General features: G+C 36.0%; 2 protein-coding genes across 14 annotated transcripts in view; one reads left to right on the top strand and one right to left on the bottom strand.

Moving 5' to 3' along the window:
• LOC123536344 (uncharacterized) overlaps nt 1-12,345 on the top strand; it is a 377,622-nt gene that overhangs the window by 114,698 nt on the left and 250,579 nt on the right. The gene's annotated exons all lie outside the window — the stretch shown is intronic.
• The window catches only part of LOC123537180 (aldehyde dehydrogenase, dimeric NADP-preferring-like), a 62,697-nt gene that overhangs the window by 34,004 nt on the left and 16,348 nt on the right, over nt 1-12,345 (bottom strand). For all 13 annotated transcript variants that reach the window (XR_006683473.2, XR_006683474.2, XR_006683476.2 and 10 more), the window contains exons 3-10: nt 10,990-11,085; nt 9,385-9,520; nt 6,253-6,338; nt 5,568-5,731; nt 5,164-5,290; nt 4,185-4,288; nt 2,027-2,156; nt 1,610-1,680 (exon numbers count right to left, since the gene is read on the bottom strand). Coding sequence is in view for 10 of the 13 variants with exons in the window: in XM_045320795.2 (XP_045176730.1) it covers nt 1,610-1,680; nt 2,027-2,156; nt 4,185-4,288; nt 5,164-5,290; nt 5,568-5,731; nt 6,253-6,338; nt 9,385-9,520; nt 10,990-11,085 (914 nt within the window). In the remaining 3 variants the exon portion in view is untranslated. The remainder of the gene's footprint in view (nt 1-1,609; nt 1,681-2,026; nt 2,157-4,184; nt 4,289-5,163; nt 5,291-5,567; nt 5,732-6,252; nt 6,339-9,384; nt 9,521-10,989; nt 11,086-12,345) is intronic.

A 12,345-nucleotide genomic window follows, 5' to 3' on the forward strand; every position in this document is an offset into this window, starting at 1 on the left:
ATTTGACCTAGTGACCTACTTTTTGACCCCAGATGACCCATTTTCGAACTCGGCCTAGATTTCATCAAGGTAATCATTCTGACCAATTTTCATGAAGATCAGTTGAAAAATACAGCCTCTATCGCATACACAAGCTAAATGTTGACAGACAGACGACAGACGCCAGACGCCGGACATTGAGCGATCAGAAAAACTCACCTGAGCATTGCTCAGGTGAGCTAAAAAGGACCCTTGGCGCTATCTGTTTACAAATAAAAAAATATTGTAGGAAAACCAGAAAATTTAGTATTCTGTATATGTAGTGAAAATTGGCTAAGTTTAACCAAGGACTGTGACCTTGACCTTTGAGCTAGTGAAATGGTTTTGCGCTTGACATATCGTCTATCCATGCTTATCATTTGTGTCAAATCATTCTGAAATCAGACCATGCATGTCAAAGTTATGGCCCGGACACAAAGACCACTTATGTAGTGAAAATTGACTAAGTTCAACCAAGGACTGTGACATTGACCTTTGAGCTAGTGAAATGGTTGTTGCGCATGACACATCGTCTATCAATGCTTATCATTTGTGTTAAATTATTCTGAAATTGGACCATGCATGTTAAAGTTATGGCCCGGACAGGAAGACCACCCTTTCCCAAACACACACACAAACAAACAAACACACAGACAGGGGTAACACTATATGCACACCCCCCTCCCCCCCCAACCACACTCCCCCAATTTTATGGCGGGGGCATAAAAACAGAAAATGGTAGTATCTCTTACAGAGAATATGTAAAATGTTGATGGTCATTACCAGCCCACTACTTCAACATCATTGCTTATTAATTATACTAGTGACTGATGTACTGATGCTTGCTAAATGTCCCTGACATATAATATACAATGACTGTAATGTTAGATTATAAAACACACACAATATGAGTAATAATAATATTAATGACTGTTCAGCAACTCCACTGTTCCTGAAAACTTAAGTTCTTCAAAGTAATAAGTACAAATATTTTCCTCTCTTCATAGAAAACACATAAAAAATTCTTAAATGTATTGAACTTTCTTTTCTATTAATATCTTCACTTTGCACCACCTAGCTGCCACTGTTTTTAAATGTTTTGTGGGTACAGTAATTAATTAAGTAAGATATATGCCTCACTTCAATATCAAATCAATAATAGATGGGCTATCAAGTTAACTTAGTCAGTGCTTTTATTTAGCTGAAGTTTTTATTTTCACTTTGTTGGATTTTAAGTCATACCAAGAAAGTTTAAGTCAAGCTGCAACCTTCCAGCTTTGTTGGTAGAGACAGACACCAGATACTCCTCCAGATATTATTTCAGGCATGTGCAGACACTTGGTTGAACCACTAACCTTCTGTAAATAGACAGGATTAGAATTCTCACGAGAAATTTTTCATGCCAAGGTTTCCAACCTACAGCAGTGAGGAAGTCAGCTGCTACAAGCACAAGGCCACAGTGCACCTCATTTAGCACTCATAAACTAGCAATTCAAACTTTGTAACCACTATATCAAATACCCTGTTAATAAAGCATTGGTAGGAGGTATGTCACTCTCTGAAAAGTTAGAGTGAAATAAAGCCGACTTACCCCTCATTTATGTGAGCAATAGCTTCATCTTCGTTTTTCACTGGTACAATGGGTAACACTGGTCCAAATATCTGGAAGTATACAAATGTTCTTTCATATCTGGCTGATAGTATGAAGGTTTAACAGTTATAAAAACATATCTAATTGGTCATTTAACCTGTCCATATCCATTAGTTTCTAACACAGTCCAGTTCAGTTTTTCAGTTCTAATTTCCTGATGCATTTCAAGGCAAGATCATCCATAATGACACACACCAAAAACTGAAATATTTAACACCTGTTGACCTTCCAGACTGGAGGATTCATACTGTGAACCACAAACCTCAACCACTAAATGTCCACTTCCTTATTTAACTTGATCAAAATTCAATAATACAAGACAATTTTGGAAAAATTACAATATTAACATGGGTATACCTCATCTTGCATGATAGGATCACTGAAGGTGACATCAGTGAGTACTGTAGGTGCAATATATCTTTGTGAATCATCAGAGTCACCGCCCAGAGCCACTTTCCCTCCTCCACCTATCATCTTCTTCACTCTCCTACAGACAGCACAATACACATCTTATTTAGAATTCAAATGATTAAAAGGTCATACAAACTGTCCATGAATTATGCCAAAACAACACTTACAAGGCAGTCTGAAAGACAGCTAAATCCCCCGCCACTGCTATGGATAGTGAAAGGGTAAAACCTTTGATTTTAGCTGTGACCTTGACCTTGAACTGACACGGCTGACTCATGAATTCTGCACAACGTCTTGATGAGGTGACCATTTGACCAAAGTTTCATGAAAATCCTTCAAGGGGTTTAGGAGATACAGAGCTGAAACCTTTGACCTTCAGTTGTGACCTTGACCTTGAGTTGACATGGCTGTCTCATGAGTTCTTGATGAGGTGATCATTTGACCAAAGTTTGATGAAAATCCTTCAAGGGGTTAAGGAGATACAGAGTGGACACCAAATGGAAGGCTCAAACCTTCGACCCTTAGTTGTGACCTTGACCTTGAGCTGGCATGGTTGACTCATAATTTCTGCACATCGTCTTGATGAGGTAATCATTTGACCCAGGTTTTATAAAATTCCTTTAAGGGGTTTAGGAGATATAGAGTGGACACGAAATGGAAGGCTCAAACCTTTGACCTTCAGTTGTGACCTTGACCTTGAGCTGACATGGCTGACTCATAAGTTCTGCACATTGCCTTGATGAGGTGATCGTTTGACCCAAGTTTGATGAAAATCCTTCAAGGGGTTTAGGAGATATAGAGCGGACACAAAATGGAAGGTTCAAACCTTTGACCCTAAGTTTTGACCTTGATCTTGAGCCGGCATGACTGACTCATGGGTTCTGCACATCGTCTTGATGAGGTGATCATTTGACCCAAGTTTTATAAAATTCCTCCAAGGGGTTTAAGAGATATAGAGCGGACAATAAATGGAAGGCTCAAACTTTGACCTTGAGTTTTGACCTTGACCTTGAGCTGGCATGGCTGACTCATGGGTTCTGCACATCGTCTTGATGAGGTGATCATTTGACCCAAGTTTTATAAAATTCCTTCAAGGGGTTTAGGAGATATAGAGCGGACACAAAATGGCAGGCTCAAACCTTTGACCTTAAGTTGTGACCTTGACCTTGAACCGACAAGGCTGACTCATGGGTTCTGCACATCGTCTTGATGAGGTGATCATTTGACCCAAGTTTCATGAAAATCCTTCAAGGGGTTTAGGAGATATGGACCGGACACGAATTTGTTACGGACGGAAGGACGGAAGGACGGAAGTACGGAAGGACGGAAGGACGGACGGAAGGACGGAAGGACGGACGCAGACCATTCCTATAATCCCTCCGCCACGGCGGGGGATTAATAAATTCAATGCACATATAACAGTGTTATTTTTCTATGATCTTACCCTACATACATTCTTTTGACCACCATGCTATAAGCTTTAATGGTGACATTGTGCATTTTTTTCTATTTCTATTCTCTTTAGCTCAGACACAAGTATGACCAGTTTTTCTTGCCTACCTAGCGGGAAAAGTATACAATTGTTTGATCACATGCCATGGATAAATATTCCTGTATTCCCTAGAATAAAACATTGCCTCAAACAGAGTGCACTTTAGAGACGTCATACAATGACATCATTTTCTATACACATTATGCCAGGGAATACCCAAATCTACTTGTTATCATGATCCATTTTTACATGATATACAAGATAAACTAGAGCTATCACCAATGGTGATTAATAGCCCCAGATGCTGCCCCCAGATGCTGCCCCCTGTGTGTGCTCTCCCTGGGTTCTTGATGAGGTCAAAAATCATCCATCATGCAAACATTACAGGTAATGTTTTTGAAATTATCATTACTGTACAGAGGGATTTAATTTCTTTGAATTTCATGGCTGTAAATAATATGAAATTACATATAGATCCCAATACACAAGTACAATTTCCCACAAATTTTATCTTTAAATTTCAAAATACTTGTATGCAAGGTCATGTCTCCAGAAACAGCAGTAATGGTCAAAACTTTGAAATTGAATGCCAATGAAATTTAACGAACATACTGGTAATGCCTATCACTGACAAGCCGACAATAATCTGGTGACTTGGCTGGTCCATCAGGGTAAAACTCTCCAAGAGTGGCTTTCATCTTCTCTACAAGAGCATCCTGAAATACACAACAGTTTGACTACAATGAATACTTAGTTTGTGTTGACATTAAACCTGAAAATCTCATCTGTGACATTCTTAGGAAGACATGTAATTTTAAGTTAAATGAAAAAACAACATTGTTAACAGTACCTTTTTAAAAAAAAAAATTTATTCACAAGTAAATTATATAAAGTGGCTATAACTTTGAAAATTCTTTAAAAACGTAATTCTGTAAATTCATAGTAAAATATCTACTAACATTTATAATACAAGAGTGGCAGACTGTCACAAAATACATCTGTCATCGAATTTGGCCAAATTCAAGGGCCATAATCCAAGAGTGCCTGGGGCAATTTGGCTGGTTATCGAACTTGGTCGAGATATTTTGTCCAAAAAACACTGTGAGCAACTTTGGTGAAGACCAGATGAAAACTGTTGGACTTAGAGAGCACACAAGGCTAAATTCGCAGATTTCAAGTAATTCAAGGGCCATAATCCACGAGTGCCTGGGGCAATTGGCTGGTTATTGAACTTGGCTGAGATATTATGCCAACAAACATTATCTGCAAGTTTGTGGAAGATCGGATGAAAAGTGTTTGACTTAGCGAGCGGACAAGGCTAAATTGGCAATTTAATCCAAGAGTGTCTGGGGTGATTTTGCTGGTTATTGAACTTGGCCGAGATATTATGCCTACAAACATTGTCAGCAAGTTTGGTGAAGATCGGATGAAAACTGTTTGACTTAAGAGAGCGGACATGCTTTTGGACGCCGACTGCCCGCCACGGGTGTTCACATAATACACCCTGCTCTTTCAGAGATGGGCGTATAATAAAATATTTAATAAATGTAGAAGTTATTTTTACACAAGAGAGGAAAGGCTTTTATCTTACCTGTGTTTCTTTTGAACACATGATGTAATCTGGAGCAATGCATGTCTGTCCTGCATTCATAACTTTACCCCATAAAACTCGGTTTGAAACAATACCAAGATCACAGCCTTGATCAATATACACTGGGCTGAAATAGTACATTGCAAAATGTTTCTAAAAATTCATCTAAAATTCTGAATTACATAATTTTGTAAACTAGACCACAATGGAACTCCTCTCAACCAGAACCCCTGAAAACGGGAAATTACTCCAACCTGAACTATTCTGCAGTCCCATACTTTGGCCTTCTTTCATTAGAAAAATACTTGGGAGGCCATATGACCATGCCCTCTAGTAACTAGGTATAGTACAATATGCAGAATGTTTTATACATGATTATTCTTAAATTAATATCATAATTATACCTCTTGCCACCAAGTTCTAGGGTGACTGGTGTGAGATATTCAGCTGCTGCCTTCATTACTATTTTGCCCACCATAGAATTACCTGTGTAGAAAATATAGTCCCATTTCTCCTTGAGGAGAGCTGTTGTCTCTGGGATGCCACCACAGACACACTTGATACACTCCTGAAACCGCATAGCATTTGCTTCTTTTATAGCGTTTTAACAAGCCACATAGAAACATGTTAAAGGATTTTGGGTCTATTAAATGTTTACAAGCCACACAGAAACATGTTAAAGATATTATGTCTATTAAATGGTTATACTTTAGCTCTATTACCACTTTTAAGTAAATTAAAAATTTCACAGTGGATACTGAGGAGTTTTGCATGTTAGCTGCTTCTAATCTGGACAATATATTAGATCAAAAGAATGTTATGGTAATTTTGCTCAATAAGTATAAAAGTTGAAGATCTTTTTTATACTGCATATTTATTCATTTTCAAAGAGATTTGTTGATGACATACTTTGAAATCATTAAGATATTGATGGCATGAAATTTTGTGGTTACAGCGAAAACAATATATTTATAATAATATTTCTTTTAAAAAACTATAGAATAAAACTTGTTTCACAGTAAATAAAAATCTGCCTGTTGCAAAAGAGTGTGAAATTCCTGAATTCCTGAAATAAAGAGGTTCACTTACCGTATCAAAGTACTTAGGGAACAACTCCTCTAACAAAGCTGCCACATTTTCAGAAATTTCCGATGGTTTCATCATTATACAGTTACCTGAAAACAAAGACAAACAATCGGATATAGGAGGCAGGCTCAAGTTTAAAAGGTGTGGCAAAATACCCTCAGACAAAATCTGACCAAGGTGGACAGGTTCTCGTTGCTTAATAAGACAAAGACAGACAAAATCCCACTGCTAAATCTGACTAAGGCAGACAAAATCCCACTGCTAAATCTTACCAAGGCAGACAAAATCCCACTGCTAAATCTTACCAAGGCAGACAAAATCCCACTGCTAAATCTTACCAAGGCAGACAAAATCCCACTGCTAAATCTTACCAAGGCAGACAAAATCCCACTGCTAAATCTGACCAAGGCAGACAAAATCCAACTGCTAAATCTGACCAAGGCAGACAAAATCCCACTACTAAATCTGACAAAGGCAGACAAAATCCAACTGCTAAATCTGACCAAGGCAGACAAAATCCAACTGCTAATTCTGTCCGACTTGTGTAGGCCCAATGGTTATTCAGCTAAGGAGCAAACATGAGCTGTCACTATTAGAAGCATGCCTAAGAATGCTACAGTTGTCTGCACAAAATATGCCAGAATAGTTTAGGCATGAATCATTTTTTGACCAGACAAAAAAAAAAGTTCTCAAAAGGTAACCTTGACCTTGGAGCTAGGGCTCTGGGTCTTGTGCATGACAAGTCATCTCAAGATAGGGAACATTTATGCCAAGTAATTTTAAAATCCCTTCATCGATGGCAGAGTTATGGACCAGACAAGAAACAGGCCATGTTAACCTTTAACCTCTAAGTGTGACCTTGACCTTAGAGCTAGGGGTCTGGATCTTGTGCAAGAGACGTTGTCTCATTATGGGGAACATTTATGCTAAGTAATTTCAAAATCCCTTCATGGATGGCAGAGTTATGGGCCAGACACGAAACAGACCCTGTTAACCTTTGACCTCTAAGTGTGACCTTGACTTTGGAGCTAGGGGTCTGGGTCTTGCGCAAGACAGATTGTCTCATTATGGTTAACATTTAAGTTATTTCAAAATCCCTTCACGGATGGCAGAGTTACAGCCTGGACAAGAATTTACACGGACGCATGCACAGACGGACGGATGTGTGATTTTAATATGCCCACCTTAGGAGCATAAACAAACTGTTTTTGACCCCTAACACTGGTCCATTGAACTTGCTACAACATCTCCTATAACAACTTGTCAAACCTGTTATAATAGTTACTGAAACATCTATTTACATGCCACAACACTTGCTACGACAATGCTGGATATCCCAGAGTTTGCATAAAACATCAGATATCTATCCATTTTAAACAAACTGTATTGTTCAACCAACTGCTAACTAATGTAATGCTGTTCATCCACTCATTTTACTGTTATTGCATAATATGCTGTCAAATGCTGTTCAAAGTCTCATAAAGAAGAGCTGGCAATAAATTAAGTCATGATTATAACTATTTATTTTATGCTACCTAATGAAATACTGTATTCTATCAGTTAAATATTTTCATATTTCATCACTCACACTGTGAAAATATGAAATCTATATTTTCACACTGTGAGAGATATAGCTCCACCCCCTCATTACAGTGTGTATGAATTTTAAATTATTTGCTTAAAACAGGATGAAAATTATAGTCGCACTTTGTTCTTTATAGTTTATCTCAATTCAAATTATTTTACTTAAAGAGAATTTCATAACGTTATGCAGCAAAAAATAAAATAAAATGGAACTTTATGTTGTATGCGTCTTTATAACGTCACAGCACGTCTGACTTCATGTCTGTTTAACGCACGTCTGTTTCCCGCGCTGAGGTTAAAAACAGTTGCAAAATGCAAATCTCAACGTAATTGAGCATAAAATAAAAAGAAAATTTGTTTGTTTTCGTGAATATGGAATAAATCTCACCTCGAAGTGAGAAAATTTTCACATTTTCAAGAAAATATTTATAATTTTCTCACTTCTCAGTGAGATATACTCCATATTCACTCAAAACAAACAAATATCCTCTATGTACTATGTTATAGCATTTAAAAGAATTCTATGTTTTTGTTGTCATGAAGTTTTGGCTGAATATATAATAATATCATATAAATATATTGTGTACTAGAGCCATTTTACTCTTCATTTTTTTTAACAAGTTTCATTTTTAACTTCAAAGTAGACATGTTATTTTCTCTCCAAAATCAAAAAGGTTCAAAGTATAATTGGTATTAATTAATGATAATTTTGTTTGTGTCACCTAATCTCTCCTGTCTTTAATCAGTTCTGATCAAACACAAACATCAAAGTAATACCTTAATGACAAAAGTGGTACCAATTAAAAAGTCATAATTTTAGATGAAAGAAAAATGTTTTTAATCAAAGATTTAAGTTTGCACAATTAACAGTAACTGTTTACAGTTTTGACAACACAATTAACACTGATGGCAAACCAATTAGCAGAACTTAAATCCTCTAACCTATATATATCTGATTGTTTTTTCTTTAAAAAATATATTTATGAACACAGTATCTGACAGTGCTCACATCTGTTACTTTATCATTTTGATCTGTGATATTATTCTCTTGGATCACACACTGGACTAAATCATGCCTTGGTTTAAGGTAAGAATGTTGCTTTATTTAAGATCAATCCTGTTGCTAATAAAAATTTATCAAGCACAAATAATAATACAGTCAACTTGATTACTAAACAGTGTTAATCTAAGTCATTGTCCTGTGAGGTATATTCCAGACTAGTTGAAACACTTATTTGTATTTGTTATTTGTATAAGAAACTGTTCATAACCACATGGTGAGCTTATCTTAACAATTACCAAACACCTTGAGATAAACAGCCAGTTCATACTGCAATCCTGACTGTATTTAAAAGGAAACCTGGAACTATTTCCTATATTCATAAGAGTAACATCAATTAGGCAGACCTTGCAGTGCACTTTTACATTTTTTGATATAAATTACGCAAAAGATAGACTGAGAATTTGAGAATTCTGTTAGTTTGGAGTGTAGCTCTCAGGAGAATGACAATTCAGTGGAACTCAGCTCTTGTTCAGCAAAAGTAAAATCACCTGCAGCTAATGCTCCAATCATAGGTGCAACTGTGAGCTGTACTGGATAATTCCAGGCTCCCATTATCATAACCACTCCAAATGGTTCACGTCGGATATAAACTTTGTCCATCATGTTGATCAACCCTTTCTTCACCTGAAACATAATGTTGAGGAAGTAAATATAAGTATTTTAATTAAATACTTATATTTACTTCCTCAACAATTTGCTTTTGATGTGCCATGTCTGACCATCTTGCAACAAAATGTGTCATCTGTTTTAAAAAAAATCTTGTACCTCATACTATAATCATATACATATACAGTAAAATTCCTACTTACGACCACGCCGAAATTACGACCGCACCGCTAATACGACCGATTTTGCAAAGAACGGAATACTTCCTTCTTAAAACCAATGGTCGTTTGTCCGAAAATGCGACCAGACCGCTAATCCACTAATGCGACCACCAATTTCAGAACTGTTTGATTTTTTCACACTTAATTAATCACCGCAATTGCGACCACTCAAATTTTTCTTTATGTTACCGCGAATCGCTGCGGGAATTAACACATGCGACATCGTGTTAACACGTTAAGCGTGTACATTGTGTATTTATCCGTTAATTGCTAACAAGTCTTTAAACGTTATCAAAACAACGTATCAAACTGTTTGATTGTCTGAAATTGTTATTTAAAGATGTTTGGTGTTTTACATCGCTATTTTAACATAAGAAATTGTTGAAATAATTAATTTGTTTGTAATTAGACGAATGCCCGCTGATCGAATTGACTGGATTAAAACGGATTTAATTAGATCTAAACGGTGTTTGTTTGTTATTATTAATGTAAATACGTTTGGGATTTCAGCGGAGAATGAAGTTTGAAAAGGTTTGATATTGTTGTAATTGTCTTTAACTGAACAAAATTCAAATCATTATCAGTTAAGTGCGTCCTTAATTAATACAAAGTTTGATCCGTAAGAAAATAAAGCTACATATAAATTGAACACTGTGTTTACCATTATTGTGTCTTGATTGTATTCCAATGTGTTATTATCTGCCCGTATAGCCTTGTCCACTAATCAGACCAGACCGCTAATAAGACCAGTTGTACAAAGAACCATGGGTGGTCTTAATAGCGGAATTCTACTGTACTACATTTATTGCAAAATTAAGGACAACTAAACGTATACAGCTATAAAAAGAAATGTAATTGTGCCAAAAATGTCCCTCACCTGCAAAACTGAAATTTTGTAAACTAGATGTATTTTCAATATTTATTTTCTATCTTTATAAATTCTATCTGATTCTCCTATTTATGTCACTTCTGTTTCTGACTCGGAAATCCTCTCTGACTACAAAAATGAAATATTAAAAAGCTTGAAATTCTTGTATTCATAGTTTAAAGTTCATTCAATGTTAAATCTGTTTCCACTGATAATCTTGCATCAAGACAATTTATAATGAAAAATGTTACAAACCATGTTTACTATAGAGATGTTGCAGAATGGAGTAGTTTTAGTGGTAAAACTGATTTCATCATTGAGAAATATTAATCTTCCTTCTTGTGATACATTGGTGATGTTCAATTGAAGATATTTAAGATATAAAATTTTATACTGACCTTTTCTGGTTTTACCCATTCTGTCAGGTTGTTGAGTGTGTTGATCAAGTCATTCCGTACAAAGTCCACTTCCATTAAACAGGATTCAAATCTGGACTAAAATAACACAATGGCATCATTAGTAAATTAAAATTTGCATCATTTGTATCATGTATACAAAACCAACATTTCAAGGACTTCTTTTTGTTTCAATTTTCTGATAGAGCTGAGTAATGTTCATTGCATAATTTTCTTATAATTCTAAATAAATATAGGATGCCAAATTGATGAAAAGAGAAATCTTGCATCCATAAATTTTCATGTAGTTTCCTGAGATAAACATTGTTCACTGGCTTGTATTTAACTTGCGGCAAATGTCGTCTAGCTTTCTAAGGGAGGTAGATATATGTATACTGGTAATACATCTATAGTTCGGCACGTGAATTTATTGCGTTCCCGAGGTGAACAGAATTAGGAGACTTACTGTATACGAAGAATCAACCTGGTCATCGTTATTTAGATCTAGCTTATTTGGTATCTTTCTAAACCTTAAACATTTATCTAATAATTAAACTGAATCCTTAAAGGAATAAAATAAATCTTGTAGATAAAATCAACAATATAAAATATTTGGAGTCTGGTCAATTTTCATGGGTCGGTCGGCAAAGGCATTCAGCATTTTAGTTTAGAATATGTGTGACAATCGATCTAGATCTTAAATAATTACAACCTTTTGAAATAATTATCGTTTAATTGATCGTTTTCAATAATCTCTTCCATAAAGGCTACATGTAGCTTTACCGCCAACGTGCTAAAAACAAAGGAATTTACGACTATTGTTCCTAATTTAACTATCATAAAACTGTTATTGATTGCATAATCCTGTCAGTTCTTAATCTGGGCCATTATAATAACTGACTGTATCTTAATCAGTGTCATCAAAAGATCGTCGCGTGATCAAAGCGGGCATAATCAACACGTGTCCTGCTCAGGGGCGTGAAACTGATTAGGAATAAACAATATGACACCAAGGACTCTTTATTATGTATAATTTAACAACTTACAGACAAAAACAAGTTTTTTGGGGGGATTATTTTTATTTTTCCGGGACATTTTAAGACTGTCCGGGACATCGGGACGAGTATGTAATTTCTGGGACAATCCCGGACATTCCGGGACAATCCCAGACAATCCAGGATGTATCACATGTATGATGTTAACCCTTACCCTGCTAAATTTCTATAATGAACTTGTCCATCTTACAATTTGGACAGTACCATTAAATGTTAAAAGGGGTGCTTACAAAAAATATACTGACTGAATGCTGAACAGTGCAGATCATGATCAGACTTCACGGATGTGCAAGCTGACCACGAT

This window comes from Mercenaria mercenaria, chromosome 17 (assembly GCF_021730395.1).
Source record: "Mercenaria mercenaria strain notata chromosome 17, MADL_Memer_1, whole genome shotgun sequence".
Classification (NCBI taxonomy): domain Eukaryota; kingdom Metazoa; phylum Mollusca; class Bivalvia; order Venerida; family Veneridae; genus Mercenaria; species Mercenaria mercenaria.